At 44.5% G+C, this 20,682-nt stretch overlaps 1 protein-coding gene across 14 annotated transcripts in view; it reads right to left on the bottom strand.

The window, feature by feature from the left end:
* NFASC (neurofascin) overlaps positions 1 to 20,682 on the bottom strand; it is a 194,297-nt gene that overhangs the window by 44,990 nt on the left and 128,625 nt on the right. For 11 of the 14 annotated variants that reach the window (XM_073587184.1, XM_073587192.1, XM_073587177.1 and 8 more), the window contains 4 exons: positions 10,349 to 10,393; positions 9,208 to 9,309; positions 8,267 to 8,464; positions 8,022 to 8,092 (listed from right to left, as the gene is read on the bottom strand). In XM_073587184.1, the coding sequence (XP_073443285.1) occupies positions 8,022 to 8,092; positions 8,267 to 8,464; positions 9,208 to 9,309; positions 10,349 to 10,393 (416 nt within the window). The remainder of the gene's footprint in view (positions 1 to 8,021; positions 8,093 to 8,266; positions 8,465 to 9,207; positions 9,310 to 10,348; positions 10,394 to 20,682) is intronic. The other 3 variants (XM_073587182.1, XM_073587187.1, XM_073587189.1) reach the window with 1 other exon arrangement.

Here is a 20,682-nt window from a genome sequence, read left to right as displayed (position 1 = left end):
GAAACAGAGGAATGGAGACATGTGACCCAGAGAAGCAGGAGGATCAGGAGGCAGTCAGCACCCATACTGCTCAGAAACCAGTACCAGGCTCTCACGCAGGAAAACGATGAAGAAATACATCAGGATAAGACTTTGCCAACAAATAGCAACCTTGTACGCCTTCAGAGTCCTCCTGGATGGAGAAAGAAAAATGTTGTGAAGAAGAAACGGAGAGTGGTGGTCATGGGGGATTCCCTGTTGAGAGGAACAGAGGCCGCTATCTGCAGACCGGATATAACTTCAAGAGAAATGTGCTGTCTTCCAGGTGCAAAAATTAAAGATGTGTCTGACAGGATATCAGGACTCTTCAGACCTACAGATGACTACCCATTCCTGCTACTACATGTGGGGACAAATGACACCGCAAGAAACGACCTGGAAACCATCTGCAGAGACTTTGAAGACTTAGGCAAGAAAGTGAAAGAACTGGGAGCGCAGGTGGTCTTCTCTTCCATCCTCCCAGTGGATGGCCATGGAACAAGGAGGTGGAATAAGATTCTGCAGGTGAACAACTGGCTACATCGATGGTGCCGTCAGCAACGATTTGGATTTCTGGATCGCGGAGTGAACTACTTATACGATGGACTACTTGCTAGAGATGGAGTGCACCTTACGAAGACTGGAAAGCATGTATTTGGAAGTCGCCTTGCTACACTTGTAAGGAGAGCTTTAAACTAGAACAACATGGGAAGGGAAGCAAAAGACCAGAAAAAGCCATACACCTGACAAATGCTATTGAGAGCTCTGCTATTACAAGTGGAAAGGAAGAACAAAGACGAAAGAATCTAATTAATAAAAATATTGGAGAAAGAGAAACCAATCACAAACTAAAATGTTTCTATACTAATGCACAAAGAATGGGCAACAAACAAGGAGAATTGGAACTACTAACACAGGAAAAGAAATATGATGTCATTGGAATCACTGAAACTTGGTGGGATGCTACACATGATTGGAATACAAGACTAGAAGGATACAACTTATTTGCAAGAAACAGACTTGATAAACGAGGAGGGGGTGTCGCATTGTATGTTAGAAACGCGTATATCTGCACAGAGATTGAAGCTTCAGAGACTGGGAGTTCTGTGGAAACTGTTTGGGTAAGAATACAAGGACAGAACAATGGAAAGGACACCATTGTAGGCATTTACTACAGGCCGCCTGTGCAAGCTGAAGATATGGATGAACTCTTTATGCATCAAATGGCCAAGTTCTCCAAAAAATATGACATAGTTGTCATGGGAGATTTCAACTATCCAGACATTTGTTGGGAATCTCTCTCAGGCAAAACTAACAGGTCAAGGAAATTCTTATCCTCTCTTGCTGACAACTTTATCTTCCAAAAGGTAAGGGAGAAAACAAGGGGAACTGCTACCTTGGATCTAATCCTTATAAACAGGGAGGAAATGGTTGAGGAGGTAAAAGTGGCTGGGACCCTAGGAGGTAGCGACCATGCTATTTTAGAATTTTGGATAACTAGAGGAGGAAGACCTGTGAAGACTCAGACGTCAAGGTTAGATTTCAGAAAGGCAGATTTTAAGGGATTCAGAAAGAGAATTGGAGGGATCCAATGGCTGGATATCCTTAAAGACAAAAATGTCCAGGAAGGATGGGAAATTTTGAAAAATGAAATTCTCAGAGCACAGTTGTTAACAATTCCGAAAAGAGGGAAGAATAGGAAGCATTTAAGGAAACCAGGATGGATGAACACAGAACTTAAGCACATGCTAAAAAGGAAGAAAGAAATGTTTATAAAATGGAAAGAGGGAGGCATATCTAAAGAAGAATATAATGCTGTCTGCAGAACCTGCAGGGCACAAATCAGATTATCTAAAGCTGAAAATGAATTGAGGCTTGCAAGAGATGTCAAAAGCAATAATAAAGGATTTTGGGGATATGTCAAAAGTAAAAGAAAAGTCAAAGATGCTATAGGATTTTTACAGGATGAAAATGATGAAATGGTAAGACAGGATGTTGAGAAGGCTGAACTTTTAAATTCCTATTTTGCATCTGTTTTCTCTCAGAAAGGAAATGTAACATCAACTGTTCTTCACTGTCCTATTAAGGGAATAGAAGAATCCAGGATATCTATAAACAGAAAGATAGTGAGGAAACACTTAGCTAACCTAAATGAATTCAAGTCTCCAGGTCCAGATGAATTACACCCCAGAGTACTGAAGGAGATACCAGAAGAAATTTTTGAACCCCTCTCCATAATCTTTGAAAATTCTTGGAGAACAGGAGAAGTGCCAGAAGACTGGAGAAGAGCAAATGTTGTTCCTATCTTCAAAAAGGGGAAGAAGGTGGACCCAGGCAACTATAGGCCGGTGAGTCTGACTTCTATACCAGGAAAGATCTTTGAACAAATCATTGAACAACATGTATGTCAGTACCTGGATAAGAATGAAGTGATTAAACAGAGTCAGCATGGGTTTGTAACTAATAAGTCATGTCAGACTAACTTAATTTCCTTCTATGATGGTATCACTGATTGGGTGGATCAAGGAAATGCTGTAGATATAGTATATCTTGACTTCAGCAAAGCATTTGACAAAGTATCTCATACAATCCTTATTGAAAAAATGACTAAGTATGGAATGGACAAGGCAACTGTTAGGTGGATTCATAACTGGCTTAGTGATTGGACCCAAAGAGTGGTCGTAAATGGCTGCACATCCAGTTGGAAGAATGTCACAAGTGGGGTACCACAGGGCTCTGTCCTGGGCCCTGTGTTGTTCAACATCTTTATCAACGATTTAGATGAAGGAATTGAGGGTAAACTGATTAAATTTGCTGATGACACAAAGCTAGGAGGGATAGCTAATACTAGAGAAGAGAGAGAGAGGATTCAAAAAGATTTAAATAAACTGGAGAAGTGGGCAGCAACTAACAGAATGGTTTTTAACAGGGAGAAATGCAAAGTACTACATCTGGGCAATAAAAATGAATAAAGCATATATAGAATGGTAGGAATAGGGCTAAGTGATAGCACATGTGAAAAAGACTTGGGTATACTAATAGATCACAGACTGAATATGAGTCAACAGTGTGATGCAGCAGCAAAAAAGGCAAATGCAATTCTAGGATGTATTAACAGAAGCATACAGTCTAGATCACGTGAAGTCATTATTTCCCTCTACTCCTCTTTGGTCAGACCTCACCTGGAATATTGTGTCCAGTTTTGGGCACCACATTTCAAAAAAGACATCAACAAACTGGAGCAAGTTCAGAAAAGAGCGACCAGAATGGTGACCGGTCTGCAAACCCTGTCTTATGAGGAAAGGTTGCATGATTTGGGAATGTTTAGTTTGCAAAAGAGAAGACTGAGAGGAGACTTAATAGCTGTCTACAAATATCTAAAGGGCTGTCACATTGTAGAAGGATCAACTTTATTCTCATTTGCACAAGGAAAGACTAGAAGCAATGGGATGAAACTGAATGGGAGGAGACACAGATTAGATATTAGAAAAAACTTTTTGACAGTTAGAGTGATCAATGAGTGGAACAAGCTGCCACGAGAAGTGGTGAGTTCTCCTTCAATGGAAGTCTTCAAACAGAGGCTGGACAGACATCTGACTGGAATGATTTAGCGAATCCTGCTTTGAGCAGGGGGTTGGACCAGATGGCCCAGGAGGTCCCTTCCAACTCTACGATTCTATGATATCTCAACGATATTCTCGTCAAAGCACCCTCCTTCGATCAGGCTCAGGAAAACCTATCTGCGGTTCTAGTCACGCTGTACCGGTTTGGTTGGCTCTTCAACAGGGAAAGAATCCCACCTTATGCCAACACAACACCTAGAGTTCTTAGGGATGCTAATCGACACCCGCCGCTCGAGGGCCTCTCTTCCCGAAAGGAAGTGAATTACGCTCCGGAAGGGAATTTGCTCTCTGCTAGAATCCCGACTCCTATCCTTTCTGCCATGAGAGTCCTGAGGAGGATGGTGGCAGCATACCCATTGCCCTGTCCCATTCCAGGACACTACAGAGGGACACCCTCCTTCAGTGGTACAGGTCCGTCTCTTCACTGGATCGCTCTTACTCCCTCCCAGTCAGGCCAGACAGTCCCTCAAGGGTGACTGACCTCCCCCCTTGTTCATCTGGGGTGGTCCTTTTTTTTCCCCCTGTCCTCTGGCAAGTGATAACTACGGATGCCAGCCTCCTGGGCTGGGGTGCGGTATTCCGTCACCTGGCGGTCCAGGGGCGATGGTCAAGGCGAATATCCTCACTGTCGATCGACATTCTAGAACCAACCGGGGTCTTTCCAGCACTCCTATATTGGGAAGGATGCCTCAAGGATCAGCCAGTCCGGATTCAGACGGTCAATGCCACAGAAGTGGCATACATCAATCACCAGGGGGAACCATGAGTCCCCGGGCATCGGCAGAGGCATCAAGAACCTTCAGCCGGGCGGAAGCCGCGATTCCGGCAATATCGGCAGTTTACATTCCCGGCACAGACAACACGGCCGCTGTCTTCCTCAGCCGGAAAGGGCTCGCAGCAGGAGAATAGTCCTTACATCAGTACATGCTCCATCAAATCTGCCGACTATGGGGGACTCCGGATGTGAACCTTCTGGCATCTCGACAGAACAGAAGGGTCCAATAGTTTGTCTCCAGGTGCCGCGATTCTCTGGCAATAGGGGTAAATGCGCTGGTTACTCCCTGGTCACAGTTCAGACTCCCTTACCTGGTCCCTCCCCTCCCTCTCCTACCCAGGTTACTAAAGGGGATCAGGGCGTAAGGGGTGCCGGTCATATTGGTCGCCCCATACTGACCCAGGAGGGCCTGGTTCGCAGAAATGATCAAGCACCCCCTGGAGACTCCCTGACAGGCCAGATCTCCTGGCTGAGGGGCCGGTTTACCACCCGAATTCACGGTTGCTCAATTTGACGGCTTGGCCATCTAAACCACAATACTGAAAGCAGCGAGGTTGTTTCGGACCGAAACATTAATACAATGATCCAGGCTAGGAAGCCATCTTCTTCAGGGTCTATTATCGAGCCTGGAAGGCTCATTTTTGGCTGGTGTGAGTCTAATCACCTCACACCTATACCCTGTTCCCTTCCATCTGTCCTAGTCTTCCTCCAGGCAGGATTAGATGCCGGTCTTGCCCTAAGTTCCCTGAAAGGCCAAGTATCTGCTCTCTCTATTTCTTTCCAACGGAATTTGCCTCTCGCCTGCAGGTTAAGACCTTTCTTCAAAGGGTGGCATACAGCTCCTCCTTACAGATCCCCAGTGGATCCATGGGACCTTGATCTGGTCTTGGAAGCCTTGACAAATTCACCCTTGGAGCCCCTCCGGGAAGCTCCCATATCCCTTGTGTCCTGGAAAGTGGTTTTTCTCATAGCCATCACCTCTATCAGGGGGTTTCAGAGTTGGCGGCCCTGTCCGGTCACCCTCCATTTTTGATTATGCACCAAAACAAGGTTGTTTTGCGGCCTCCTCCTTTCTTCCTCCCCAAGGTGGTATCGGCCTTCACCTGAACGAGGATGTAATCCTACCGTCATTTTGCCCCAACTCTTCCTCTGAAGCATTCTTTCAATAAGCTGGACCTGGCCAGGGCAATAAGGGTATACCTGGCAAGGACTGCTCCTTTCAGGGAAACAGACTCACTCTTTGTCATTGCTAATGGGGTGAAAAGAGGCCTGCTGGCCTCTAAGGCAACAATCGCCCGCTGGATCATAATGGCAATTCTGGAAGCCTACCGGGTGAAGCACAGGGTGTCCCCTGCTGGGGTCAAGGCTCACTCAACCAGGGCGGTGAGCGCCTCCTGGGCGACACATCATAGGGCATCAGCCATGCAATTGTGCAAGGCAGCCACCTGGTCGTCCGTTCATACCTTTCAAGGTTCTATAAGGTCCATACCTATACTTCAGCGGACGCCAGCCTAGGCAGAAGAATTTTTCAGGCGGCAGTGGTGAGTTCTCCGACTTGAAGGATGTTTCTGTCTTCTCCCTCCCAGGGACTGCTTTTGGACGTCGCACGGTTTCTGTGTCCCCCAATGAGACGAAAGAGAAAACAGGATTTTGGTTGCTTACCGTAAAATCTGTTTCTCAGAGTCTTCATTGGGGGACACAGCGCCCTCCCATGATTTTGTTACTTGTAATGAATATATGATGACTTACATGATAATGTCTCTTCCTACTGCTTTTTCACTAACTGATTGTCCTGCAGCCTGTCGGAGGGGTGTATACTGCGGAGGTGGAGTTAACATTTTTTTCATGGCATAGTGTCAACCTCATAGAGGCAGCAGCACACACCCACGGTTTCTGTGTCCCCCAATGAAGACTCTGAGAAACAGATTTTACGGTAAGCAACCAAAATCCTGTTTTTGTCTGATATAACCCTTTTTATATGTACTGTGCCATGGAATGAATTGTGCTTTACAAAAAAAAAAAAAATAATAATAATTGGGCTTAATGGCCACAGTAAACACTGCACATTTTCAGGATTTTTTTTTATTATATAGACATTTCCTTGACCCTTTTCCTTTAAGTAATATGCATATGAAATAATGTTTGCAATTGTGCATATACAAAAAAGCCGCTTTCCATAGCGTGTCCACATTGGACCTTACCTGCCTGAATCCTGCTTATGCAGGTACTATACACATGATCAGGTTTTTAAATACATCGGTTAGGACTGCTCTGATATGGGTATACCTTGACGTTTTGTAGAGCGGCTTAGTATACACTTTTTGCAAAAAAGTATCAACTAAATACCCTGTTTTGTAATTATCTTTTTACTAGCACTTGCTGTTTACTGTTACTTTTTTTACAACAGAGTATTTTTCTACGTTTGTTTTACTGTGTTTTTCTGTGTTTTCAGTCTTTTGGTGGTGTGAATACTGTCATACAGACTTATTCACTGTGTGCCTGGCCCATGAGTTTTTGTCTAAATATACAGATACACCCAGACAAAGTGCTGAAAATTCGGCTGACAATAAAACCTTTTAAATAGTATGATATCCACAGGATAGGAGACAACTTATTGATTGATGAGGGTCCAACCGTTGGGACCGATACTATTCAGCAGAATAGAGAGATTGTATCCTCGTAAGAATGGAGCGGGAGTGCGCATGCTCAACCACCACTCCATTTATTTCCTATGTGGTTTTTGAGCACTGCTCTCCATTTTCTCCGGCAGTCCTATTGAGAATTAATGGAGTTGAGGTTTGGCATTCACACTGCTGCTCCATTCTGATGGGCATAAAAGTTCCCATGTCAGGGATAAAATTCACCGTTCGGCAGACTGACGTGGGTCCCAGCAGTCGAGCCCCCATTGATCTTCTATTCTGTGGATCGGAGAAAAATTATTTTCACCAGACAAACCTTATACTCCAAAAAGATGACTCCACAAGATGTAAATTCATGCAGCACAGGACGGCTGTAGGAAATCACCAAGTTCAGTGGTCATGGCACAATACACAGCATAAGGCTACTTTCACACTTGCGTTTTTTTGCGGTGCGCAGTGCAAACGCGCATAAAAAACGCATCATGCGGTTTTTATGCGTTTTCTTGTTTTTTGCAAATGTTTTTTACAAAAAAAGTATGCGTTTTTTTGCGCTGACGTGTGCTTGACCATGAGCACGTCAGCGCACCCATAGACTATAATGTGTTTTTGGGTGAATTTCGTGCGCATGCAAACGCTAACAAACGCATGACTATGCGCACCCATGTTAAGTATAGGAAAAAAACGCATGCGCATTTATGCGCAAAAACGCAGTGCAAAAGAAACGCAAGTGTGAAACCAGCCTAAGACCAGTAGTTCCCTGCAGTGGTTATGTGTTGTTGACAGAACCTCTGTGGCCCTGTCAACAAACACTTGTGGGGAGTAGTGGAAAGATGGTGCTGGAGGGGCAACAACTTCTTTAGGTGGGTACTGCAAATTTTGCTATGTTAAAGCAAAAGCAGGCTTTCCCTTCTCAAATCATTAAAATATATTAATGAAACCTATAAATCTATATCTTATCTTACTTACTGTCCATGTGATCTCCATGTTGTCTTTGCGAGTTCCTGCTCCACGAATATCACCTGGATTAACTTCTGGGGCTAAAAATCAAAACACATTTTAAGGACACTACAACAGAAGGGCAAAAAAGCAAAAAATCCACAAGATGAAAATCTTTGGTACACAAGTATAAAACAAATGACTGATTGTATAACGAGATTGGACTTAAAGCATGACCATATGATAAAAGATAAAAACATGAATTCATCACTCACGTGCCCCATTAGTTTGGTATCGCTCAGACGACGGGCTGGGCATGCTGCTTCCAAGATCATTTAGTGCCAGAACTCGAAACTGGTAGTTGACGTATGGAGAGAGACGAAGCAAAGCAGAGTTCACGTTACCAGGCACCGAGGCAAGGTTGTACCAGGTCCCTGACTGAAAACGGTCCTCCTCAAACTGTATAATAAAGCCTGATGAGTAAGAAAGACATGTATAAGTGTAAAAAAAGACAAAGAAGAAAAACAAATCAAATGTATTGAGCCTCTGCCAACCCAGCCTGACAGCTGCAGCTTGTACTGAGGAGTGTGAGATCATGGCAGCATGGAGGAGAAACACTAAGGAGCTGTCAATAAGGATATGTCAAAAGAATTTCACAACCATTCTCATACGAATTTACTAAGTACACCAGCCTCACCAGGCCTAAGATATGTTTCATAATGCATGCAATATTGTGAAATCTGTTGACAGATCCGCTTTAAAGATTTGCATCCCTCTGAATCTCCCGTACAATCTCAAGTAAATGTAAATGTGTCAGTTTGGAAAGAAAACAAAAAAAACAAAAAATCAAATTTGTGTGCCACTCATTATGGCAAACAAAAATGAAAGATGCAGTATGTCTCCTGCTTTCCCTGAAGGTCAGCTGAAAAAGAATTTCCAAGGCCCTGTTCAACAATTCTTTTTATTCAGTACAGAATTATGCATCCTTCTACACTACAAACTTTGTAAAAAATACAATTGCAATTATATATAAGATAACAAAATCAAACGGAAATTTAGTACGTTTCTGATGAGCCAATAAAGTACATAGCGACAAAACATGCAGATTGGTGTCATGTCATACTATGTATAGCTGAAGTCCAAAATGTGTGTCAGATCTGAGGTTCTTCACATCAGTGAGCAAACTATCTAAAAGAATATGCATTCTCCAACTCACCTGTTATAGGGCTATTGTTATCATCACCTGGCGTCCATGTGAGGCGGACACTTCTTTCTGCAAGATCAGTTAACTCTAAATCCATTGGAGGGTCTGGTTTATCTAAAGAGGTATACATGAAATTATGAGAGATACTGGTTTTAGATGTGATCCGTAACATATGATTAAATAAGGAATACCTTTAGGTTGGATTCAGAATTTATCATCCCATGAGGAATAGTTTTAGGTGAGATCCAACATATATGATCTCATAAGAAATAGTTTTAGGTGTGATCCAGAACATATGATCCCATAAGGAATACCTTTAGGCTGAAACGCGAGTGTATGATCTTATAAAGAATATCTTTAGGTAAGATCCAGAATGTGTGATTCTATTAGGAACATCTTTAGGCAAGATCCATAATGTATGATCCCAAAGGGAATAGCACTAGGTGAGATCCAGAATGTATGATCCCACGAGAAATAGTTTTAGGCTAAATCTGGAATGTATGATCCCATATGGAATAGTTTTAAGTGAGGTCCAGAATGTATGATCCTATAAAAAAATAGCTTTAGGCGGGATCTAAAATGTGTGATCCTTTAATAAATAGCTTTAGGTGGAATCCAGATTGTATGACACAAAGAGGAAGTTTTAGATTCATCTAAAATATAGATCTTGTAAGAAATAGCTTTAGGTAGGATCCAGAATGTATAATTCCATGAGGAATAGTTTTAGGCAAAATCTAGAATGTATGATCTCTTATGGAATAGTTTTAGGTGAGATCCAGAATGTATGATCCTATAAAAAAATAACTTTAAGTGGAGTCCAGATTGCATGAAACAAAGAGGAAGAGTTTTAGATACATCTAAAATACAGAGCACATAAGTAACAGCTTCAGGTGGGATCCAGAATGTATAATCCTATGATGATTAGTTTTAGGTGGGATCTAGAATATGTGATCCTTAACAAATTGCAGTACATATTAAAGTAATGTTATAAGGTTATGGTAATTTAAAGTTATAAAAAAAAATCCCTATCTCTTAGGAGTATATTGTTATTCAGATTGTGATAGACATCTGATATAGCAGCAAGTAGCTGTATTTTAGACAACATTCGGCAGTGTGGCCAGTGGAGTGGGATAGATTAGTAGGGAAAGGTTACCTCTTTGTACTGATGTCAGTCGGCTAGTAGGTGAGGTGGAGGTCTCTGCAAACCAATAAGGAAATGTTACTGATAACATGGTTAATAAAATATTAGGGATCAAAAGAAAAAACGCCACCAACTGCTTACTGGCCATAGTTTATGCACATGCAAACTTGCAACATATGCTTTACGAGTAATTAAGCTCCTGCTAGCTGCTGATGTTTCTCCTGAAGAAACCAATAAAACTCAACACACTGATTAACTTAATAAACTGCTCTCAAAGCAGCATGACATTGCCGAAATATCACATTTCAGCTCTCAGTTGGGGTTTGCAGGAAATCATATAGTGCTTCAAAACTGTTAAGGGTTTTATTAATATACATGGTTGATCTTGATCTTCAGCTCCAGGAGCATTGTTAGAAATTGACAGGTTTTTGTATGTGAGAATACATGGAGCAAGGTCATACAAGTTCTCAGTCTCTCAAATTAGAAGCTGAACTTACTAATACATTTCAGTAGTTAACGAGCTGAATAGATACTTCAGAAACTTTCTGTTTCACAACTTATATATGCCCTCCTTTTAGGAGGAGAGAGGGAATACATTCTGTAAAATCTTTCCTGGATTTGTTTTATTATCATTTCTACAACTACAATTCTATGATAAAGAAATATGTAACGATGTATATCCGGTTTCCATTCCTTGGCTATTTGAAGTTTGAAGTAAATACTTTTATGCCCCAAAAAAACAAACGTATTCTAGGAGTGATGCCTTAATTGGCCAATAAGAAAAATTGATATTTGTAAGCAGCGCCAGACTGGAGCACTTTGGGCCCACCAGAGAAAATCATTCTTGGGGCCCTCTATGTAGCTACATAGAAATAAATACAAGACCATCAATTGTGTGGTAAAACACGCTAATATCAGGGTATAATATAAAATAGTACACAACTTAATTATGTAGCATATAATGTAGCCCCCTTATAGAATATGAAGTAGCCCCCTCATGGAATATAATGTAGCCTCCCTCATGGAATATAATGCAGCCCCCCTCATGGAATATAATGTAGCTCCCCTCATGGAATATAATGTAGCCCCCCTCATAGAATATAATGCAGCCCCTCATAGAAAATAGTGCAACCCCTCATAAGGTATACTGCAGCACCCCACAAAATATAATACAGCCCCCCTCATATAGTATAATGCAGCCCCTACAGAGAATATAATGTAGGCCCCTAAGAGTATAATGCACCCCCTCATAAGGTATAATGCAGCCTCCCCCATAGAATATACTGTAGCCCCCTCATAGGGCATAATGCAGCCCCCTCATATAGTATGATGTAGCCCCTCAAAATATAATGTAGCCCGAGAGAATAATGCAGCCCCCACACAAAATATATTGCAGCCCCCCACAGAATATAATGTAGCCCCCTCAAAGTATAATGCAGCCCCCCTCCACCTCCATCATTGTCCTCATCACCACCTCCATCATTGCCTTCTCACCCACCACCCCTATCATTGCCCTTTCCACCACCCCATCACTGCTTTCTCCCCCAGCACCCCCATCATTGCCTATTCCACCACCACCATCATTGCCTCCTCCCCCACCACCATTGTACTTTCCACCACCTCCATTATTGCTTTATCCCCCACCACCCCATCATTGCTCATTCCACCACCTCCAATCTCCAATACACACATCTCCAATACACATACAGCACCGCACCACACCACACACACACACAGAGAACAGCACAGCACCACATACATGAACGCAGGCAGGCAGACCGACACACAGCACCACTCACCTCTCCGCATCTTCTTCGCTGGCGGCTTTCTCTCTGAAACAGCCACGCTGAATGATGACATCACCCAGCCTGCGCTGTGTCAGACAAGAAGCGCCGGGCAGGAAGCAGGACGACATCGGATCCCTGCAGCTCCGCTGCCAAGTTGCATGGATTGCTCCCTGCCTGCCGATTGCCATCAGGGTTAGCCGCCCTGCAGGGGCCCACCTCCGGGGCCCCGATGCAGCCGCACCGGCTTTACATGCTGACAGTGTTAGCCTCAGCCTGTGTCTAACACTGCCCGCTATTAAAGTAAAATGAATACTCACTGCTCTCCACGCCCATAGGGGCATGGGGAAGCGTAAATATTTATTTCTCTTTAGCAGCGGGGACAGGCTCCTGTCTCCAGTGGCGGCTCTGCTGGCAGCGGGTGGGCCCCCCTGACTCGGGGGTCCCAAAGCTGTTGGGTGTGCCGCTATTAGCGACACGCCACTGGCTGGGGGCCCCTGCAGCAGTGGGGGCCCTAGGCAGCTGCTGGCCAGTATGCCAGCAGGTGTCAGTGCCTGGGCCCACAGGAGAATCCTCCAGTTCTCCGGTGGGCCAGTCCGACCCTGTTTGTAAGTTTTCAGAATACAGGGGCACCTTCATCAGGTTAGTTAACAAATGAATTACTGTGTTAAGAGCACAACGGATAGGAGATGTAACAACAGGACATTTGTGGGTAGATGCGGGGATACCTCCTAGAGATAAGCCAAAGTAATAAAATTAAGGTTGGACTCCTCACACTTTAATGAAATTTTGATAAGTGATATTTTATATTTTTGTGCGTCTACAATTTGTTATTCAATGTGGATAGGATTCCAAATTAGAACAGTTACCAAACTATCTGTTGTGATCCATGCTGGATCATGACAGATAAAAAGCACAGGTAACCTTTTTTTTTTCCTAAGCTGTGCTTAAGGTTGGTTTTTGCCCCCGGTGGCCATTAGGATTATTGCACTGTGGTGTCGTTTGTTCAAGTTTGCCCCCGGTGGTGGTGAGCGTCATTGACCTCTAGTTTCTTTAGTTTAGTGCACATGATTATAATGCAGGTGTGATTGCTGACTCTGCTATAAAAGAGTCACATGTGTTGCAATCAGTGTTGGTGATAGGTTCATTTCAACCATCCTTGGTGGAGGAAGGAGCTGGAGAGCGCTCCTTACAGCTCTATCTTAGCCCTGGTGTGGAAGGAATCATAGGGAATTTCCTTGTAGCTCTGACAGAGCTTGGTGGCAGCGATTCAGGAGGGGAGCTGCATGCTGGTGGTGGACTCTGTTGCCAGGAGCAAGTGCAACAGAGTAAAGCTAAGTTGTGTCTCCCTGTTTGTGTTTTTCCTTAGTGTGTATTAGTCCAGCGGTGGGGCCAGTGCCTGCGCCACCCAGCTCCCTAGCAAGGGATAGGTGTAGGGTGTGCTAGGGCGAGAGGTTCCTGATCGGTGCCCGGTGCGGAACCGGCATAGGGAACGTTAGGAGCGTTAGGGACACTGTCTCAGGGGAGTGCAGGAGGTCTCCACGTCCCCTTTCCCTATCGCAGGGCCCACCGTTGTAACTGTTTCCCTACCCCTTGTCTTGTTGTTTTAGTTACCGGCCTGCGAGCCGTGTCACACAGGACCATATCACGTGCCACGTCCTATTGTTTTAGTTACCGGCCTGCTGGTCGCGTTACACAGGACGGGTCCACGTGACACTATCCTTGGGTCTAAGGAGTAAGGTTTCTCCTTGTGGAGAGTGACATGCCAGCTCGGGCATGTCCAAGGTAAGGAGGCTTATTTGTCGTGCAATGCTCCTCTGGGAAATGTAATATGCAAATTGCCACTTCAGAGAGAAAGAGGACTTGAACTCTATAGCGCCACCTGTTGGTAGTACCAACAGGTGGTGCTATAGAGTTCAAGTCCTCTTTCTCTCTAAAGAGGCAATTTGCATATCAAACTATCCTTGAAATTCAAAATAAATGTTTTTCAGGTATTCTAATTAGTCCTGAAACGTAGAAGAACAATTATCTTTATGATATACTTACCTTTGTCCTCTCCCTCTCCTGCCTGCAGTTAATAAAGCTACATAATGTAGTAAGATACTAAAAAATGATATATCCCATAACCACACCACATCAACCAATAACTGCTATTTGTGATGAAGCGCTATACATGGTGACATAACCAGTGCACAATATAAAAATGAACAGTTAGTATCAGAGTGGTAAGGGACACAAGAAAGTGTTGGTAGGCACTAAGGCCGGCATTAGGGCAAGGCAGACTATGTACCTGCCTAGGACCCCCACTCACTTGGGGGCCTCCAGAGTCAACAGCAGAAGCTTCACTGATAATAGCATTATTAGTGAAGCTTCTGATGTAGAACTGGTTAAGGACCTGTAGTGACATCACGAACATGTGACCTGCCATGTGTCCGTGCTGTTACCAATGGCCATGCACTCTAGGAATGTCACAGGAACAACAGCCACTGAACCGCCCCCATCAGAGTAATAGAAGCACTCACTGGCCACTGCTTCTGTCCTCCTGCACAACGCCTCTGAGGGGAAGGGAGAGAGAGACCCAGCACCTACCAACCTGAGCTGTCAGATAAGTAGTACAGCACGCTGTGTGTGCTGCTCCTGGTGAAAATGACTCCTATGCTGCTGTCAGCTCCTCCTGCTCTTGTCCGCAATCACAGCACAGGAGAGGGCAGGGAAATGTCTGCTGGGACAGTGAGGCTAGGAGCAGGAGAAGCCGCAGCTGATAGTGTGAAACATCTAATTCAAACCAGCATAAAGCAGCGTGTGTATCTGCTGTGTGTGCAGTGTAAGGCTTGTGTGTGGGTGTATCTGAGGTGTGTGTATCTGATGTGTGTTTTCATATATCTTGGGTTGGTGTGTGTGTGTGTGTGTGTATCTGAGGCGTGTGTGTACGTGAGGTGTGTTTGTATATATCTGGGGTGAGTGTGTGTGCATCTGGAGTGTCTGTGTCACTGTGTGTATGTATGTGTGTATCTGTGGTGTGTGCAATGTGTGTGTATTTGAGGTGTGTGGCGTGTGTAGTGTGTGCTGTCTGTGAGCTATGTGTTTATATGTATCACATGTATCAAATGAGCATTTGTTGTACAGCAAGTGTGTGCCATGTGCATAGGTGTGCCATAAAAGTGTGTGTGCCATATAAGTGTGTGTCATGTACATGTGTGTGTGCGCCATGTACGTGTGTGTATATAACTGTGCGGTGTGTGTGTATGTGCCATGTACATAGGTGTGTGCCATGTGTGTGTGTGTGTATGTGCCATGTACAAGTGTGTGCTACGTACGTGTGTGTGTATATAAGTGTGTATATATATGTGTGTGCCATGTACATGTGTATATATGTGTGTGCTATGTACATGTGTTTGCTATATATATATATATATATATATATGTGTGTAAATATATATATATATATATATATATATACATATACACTATATATATATATATATATACACACTTTTTTGCATTATTCTAACTTGAATATATGTTAATATTATATGTAGATGGCTGAGTATAGATACACAGTGCAGTGTGTGTGTTGCAAATTTTTAAATACGGGTTGCACAGACGAGAGTTCATACATAATATAAACATCTTGGCAATCGTCCAGCGAACGAGCAAAATGCTGCTCATTCATTGGGTGATTGGATTATTTATGACAGAACATAAATCATTGTTCTCGGCACCACATCGCCGGTGTAAGCTGCAGATATGCTGCTGATTAGGGCTGTGGAGTCAGTAAGCCAAACCTCTGACTCCAACTCCTCAACTTCCCTAACTCCTGACTTCCTCATACATGCCTCTCTACTGAGCATGTACATAAAGTGCAGCACAGATTCATCTCAGCTACGACTCCCCAGCACTGGTCACTAATGAGCATGTACATAAAGTGCAGCACAGATTCAGCTCAGCTACGACACCCCAGCACTGGTCACTACTGAGCATGTACATAAAGTGCAGTACAGATTCATCTCAGCTACGACTCCACAGCACTACCTCTCTACTGAGCATGTACATAAAGTGCAGCACAGATTCATCTCAGCTACGACTCCCCAGCACTAGTCACTACTGAGCATGTACATAAAGGGCAGCACAGATTCATCTCAGCTACGACTCCCTAGCACTAATCACTACTGAGCATGTACATAAAGTGCAGTACAGATTCATCTCAGCTACGACTCCACAGCACTACCTCTCTACTGAGCATGTACATAAAGTGCAGCACAGATTCATCTCAGCTACGACTCCCCAGCACTTCCTCTCTACTGAGCATGTACATAAAGTGCAGCACAGATTCATCTCAGCTACGACTCCCCAGCACTTCTTCTCTACTGAGTATGTACATAAAGTGCAGCACAGATTCATCTCAGCTATGACCCCCAGCACTGGTCACTACTGAGCATGTACATAAAGTGCAGGACAGATTCATCTCAGCTACAGCTCCCCAGCACTGCCTCTCTACTGAGCATGTACATAATGTGCAGCACAGATTCATCTCAGTTACGACTCCCCAGCACTGCCTCTCCATTGAGCATGTGCATAAAGTGCAGCACAGATTCATCTCAGCTACGACTCCCCAGCACTGGTCACTACTGAGCATGTACATAAAGTGCAGCACAGTTCATCTCAGCTACGACTCCACAGCACTACCTCTCTACTGAGCATGTACATAAAGTGCAGCACAGATTCATCTCAGCTACGACTCCCCAGCACTGGTAACTACTGAGCATGTACATAAAGTGCAGCACAGATTCATCTCAGCTACGACTCCCCAGCACTGGTCACTACTGAGCATGTACATAAAGTGCAGCACAGATTCATCTCAGCTACGACTCCCCAGCACTGGTCACTACTGAGCATGTACATAAAGTGCAGGACAGATTCATCTCAGCTACAGCTCCCCAGCACTGCCTCTCTATTGAGCATGTACATAAAGTGCAGCACATTCATCTCAGCTACGACTCCCCAGCACTGGTCACTACTGAGCATGTACATAAAGTGCAGCACAGATTCATCTCAGCTACGACTCCCCAGCACTGGTCACTACTGAGCATGTACATAAAGTGCAGCACAGTTCATCTCAGCTACGACTCCACAGCACTACCTCTCTACTGAGCATGTACATAAAGTGCAGCACAGATTCATCTCAGCTACGACTCCCCAGCACTGGTAACTACTGAGCATGTACATAAAGTGCAGCACAGATTCATCTCAGCTACGACTCCCCAGCACTGGTCACTACTGAGCATGTACATAAAGTGCAGCACAGATTCATCTCAGCTACGACTCCCCAGCACTGGTCACTACTGAGCATGTACATAAAGTGCAGCACAGATTCATCTCAGCTACAGCTCCCCAGCACTGGTCACTACTGAGCAAGTACATAAAGTGCAGCACAGATTCATCTCAGCTACGCCTCCCCAGCACTGGTCACTACTGAGCATGTAAATAAAGTACAGCACAGATAAATCTCAGCTACAAATCCCCAGCACTGCCTCACTACTGAGCACGTACACAAAGTGCAGCACAGATTCACCTCAGCTACGACTCCCTAGCACTGGTCACTACTGAGCATGTACATAAATTGCAGCACAGATTCATCTCAGCTACGACTCCCCAGCACTGCCTCTCTACTGAGCATGTACATAAACTGCAGCACAGATTCATCTCAGCTATGACTCCCCAACACTGGTCACTACTGAGCATGTACATAAAGTGCAGCACAGATTCATCTCAGCTACGACTCCCCAGCACTTCCTCTCTACTGAGCATGTACATAATGTGCAGCACATATTCATCTCAGCTACGACTCCCCAGCACTTCCTCTCCACTGAGTATGTACATAAAGTGCAGCACAGATTCATCTCAGCTACGACTCCCCAGCACTGCCTCACTACTGAGCATGTACATAAAGGGCAGCACAGATTCATCTCAGCTATGACTCCCCAGCACTGCCTCTCTACTGAACATGTACATAATGTGCAGCACAGATTCATCTCAGCTACGACTCCCCAGCACTTCCTCTCTACTGAGCATGTACATAAAGTGCAGCACATATTCATCTCAGCGACGACTCCCCAGCACTTCCTCTCCACTGAGTATGTACATAAAGTTCAGCACAGATTCATCTCAGCTATGACTCCCCAGCACTTCCTCTCTACTGAGCATGTACATAAAGTGCAGCACATATTCATCTCAGCTACGACTCCCCAGCACTTCCTCTCTACTGAGTATGTACATAAAGTGCAGCACAGATTCATCTCAGCTACGACCCCCCAGCACTGCCTCACTACTGAGCATGTACATAAAGTGCAGCACAGATTCATCTCAGCTACAGCTCCCCAGCACTTCCTCTCTACTGAGCATGTACATAATGTGCAGCACAGATTCATCTCAGCTACGACTCCCCAGCACTTCCTCTCTACTGAGCATGTACATAAAGTGCAGCACATATTCATCTCAGCGACGACTCCCCAGCACTTCCTCTCCACTGAGTATGTACATAAAGTTCAGCACAGATTCATCTCAGCTATGACTCCCCAGCACTTCCTCTCTACTGAGCATGTACATAAAGTGCAGCACATATTCATCTCAGCTACGACTCCCCAGCACTTCCTCTCTACTGAGCATGTACATAAAGTGCAGCACATATTCATCTCAGCGACGACTCCCCAGCACTTCCTCTCCACTGAGTATGTACATAAAGTTCAGCACAGATTCATCTCAGCTATGACTCCCCAGCACTTCCTCTCTACTGAGCATGTACATAAAGTGCAGCACATATTCATCTCAGCTACGACTCCCCAGCACTTCCTCTCTACTGAGTATGTACATAAAGTGCAGCACAGATTCATCTCAGCTACGACCCCCCAGCACTGCCTCACTACTGAGCATGTACATAAAGTGCAGCACAGATTCATCTCAGCTACAGCTCCCCAGCACTGCCTCTCTACTGAACATGTACATAATGTGCAGCACAGATTCATCTCAGCTACGACTCCCCAGCACTTCCTCTCTACTGAGCATGTACATAAAGTGCAGCACATATTCATCTCAGCTACGACTCCCCAGCACTTTCTCTCTACTGAGTATGTACATTAAGTGCAGCACAGATTCATCTCAGCTACGACCCCCCAGCACTGGTCACTACTGAGCATGTACATAAAGTGCAGGACAGATTCATCTCAGCTACAGGTCCCCAGCACTGCCTCTCTACTGAGCATGTACATAATGTGCAGCACAGATTCATCTCAGTTACGACTCCCCAGCACTGCCTCTCCATTGAGCATGTGCATAAAGTGCAGCACAGATTCATCTCAGCTACGACTCCCCAGCACTGGTCACTACTGAGCATGTACATAAAGTGCAGCACAGATTCATCGCAGCTACGACTCCCCAGCACTGGTCACTACGGAGCATGAACATAAAGTGCAGTACAGATTCATCTCAGCTACGACTCCACAGCACTACCTCTCTACTGAGCATGTACATAAAGTGCAGCACAGATTCATCTCAGCTACGACTCCCTAGCACTAGTCACTACTGAGCATGTACATAAAGTGCAGCACAGATTCATCTCAGCTACGACTCCCTAGCACTAGTCACTACTGAGCATGTACATAAAGTGCAGTACAGATTCATCTCAGCTACGACTCCCCAGCACTGCCTCTCTACTAAGCATGTACATAAATTGCAGCACAGATTCATCTCAGCTATGACTCCCCAACACTGGTCACCACTGAGCATGTACATAAAGTGCAGCACAGATTCATCTCAGCTACGACTCCCCAGCACTGCCTCACTACTGAGCATGTACATAAAGTGCAGCACAAATTCATCTCAGCTACGACTCCCCAGCACTGGTCACTACTGAGCATGTACATAAAGTGCAGCACAGATTCATCTCCACTACGACTCCCCAGCACTGGTCACTGCTGAGCATGTACATAAAGTGCAGCACAGATTCATCTCAGCTACGACTCCCCAGCACTGGTCACTACTGAGCATGTACATAAAGTGCAGCACAGATTCATCTCAGCTATGACTCCCCAGCACTGGTCACTACTGAGCATGTATATAAAGTGCAGCACAGATTCATCTCAGCTAAAAGCTGAGATCTCAGATCAGGAACAGAACAGACTTTTATAGGACATTTCATAATTTTCCCAAATTACTATGAAAACATTCACAGCACATCCTGCACTCAATGTATTATATACTGTATTTAAGTAGTTGGAATCTGTCCATTTGATATGGACTCCGACTCGACAGCCCTTCTGATAATAACATGACTCTGTATGTGGACAGATTGATCTAGTGATCGTTCTGTCCCCATTGTTCCTCAGCCAGTGTAAACAGGCCGGGAAACAAGAGCCAAACAACTTCAATACTGTTGATCACGCTCACTGAGCGGCCTGAACTCAGCGCATGTAAATGCAACCAAAATGTTTGAGTGTAATTGTGCAATATGTTATCATTTAGTTCCTCATTTTAAAGTTTTGCCTAGGGTCCCACTTTGTCTAAAAC

This window comes from Dendrobates tinctorius, unplaced genomic scaffold (assembly GCF_039654945.1).
Source record: "Dendrobates tinctorius isolate UK_male_01 unplaced genomic scaffold, ASM3965494v1 ptg000098l, whole genome shotgun sequence".
Lineage (NCBI taxonomy): Eukaryota > Metazoa > Chordata > Amphibia > Anura > Dendrobatidae > Dendrobates > Dendrobates tinctorius.
Note: the sequence above shows the minus strand (reverse complement) of the source record. Positions and strands in the feature narration are given on the sequence as shown.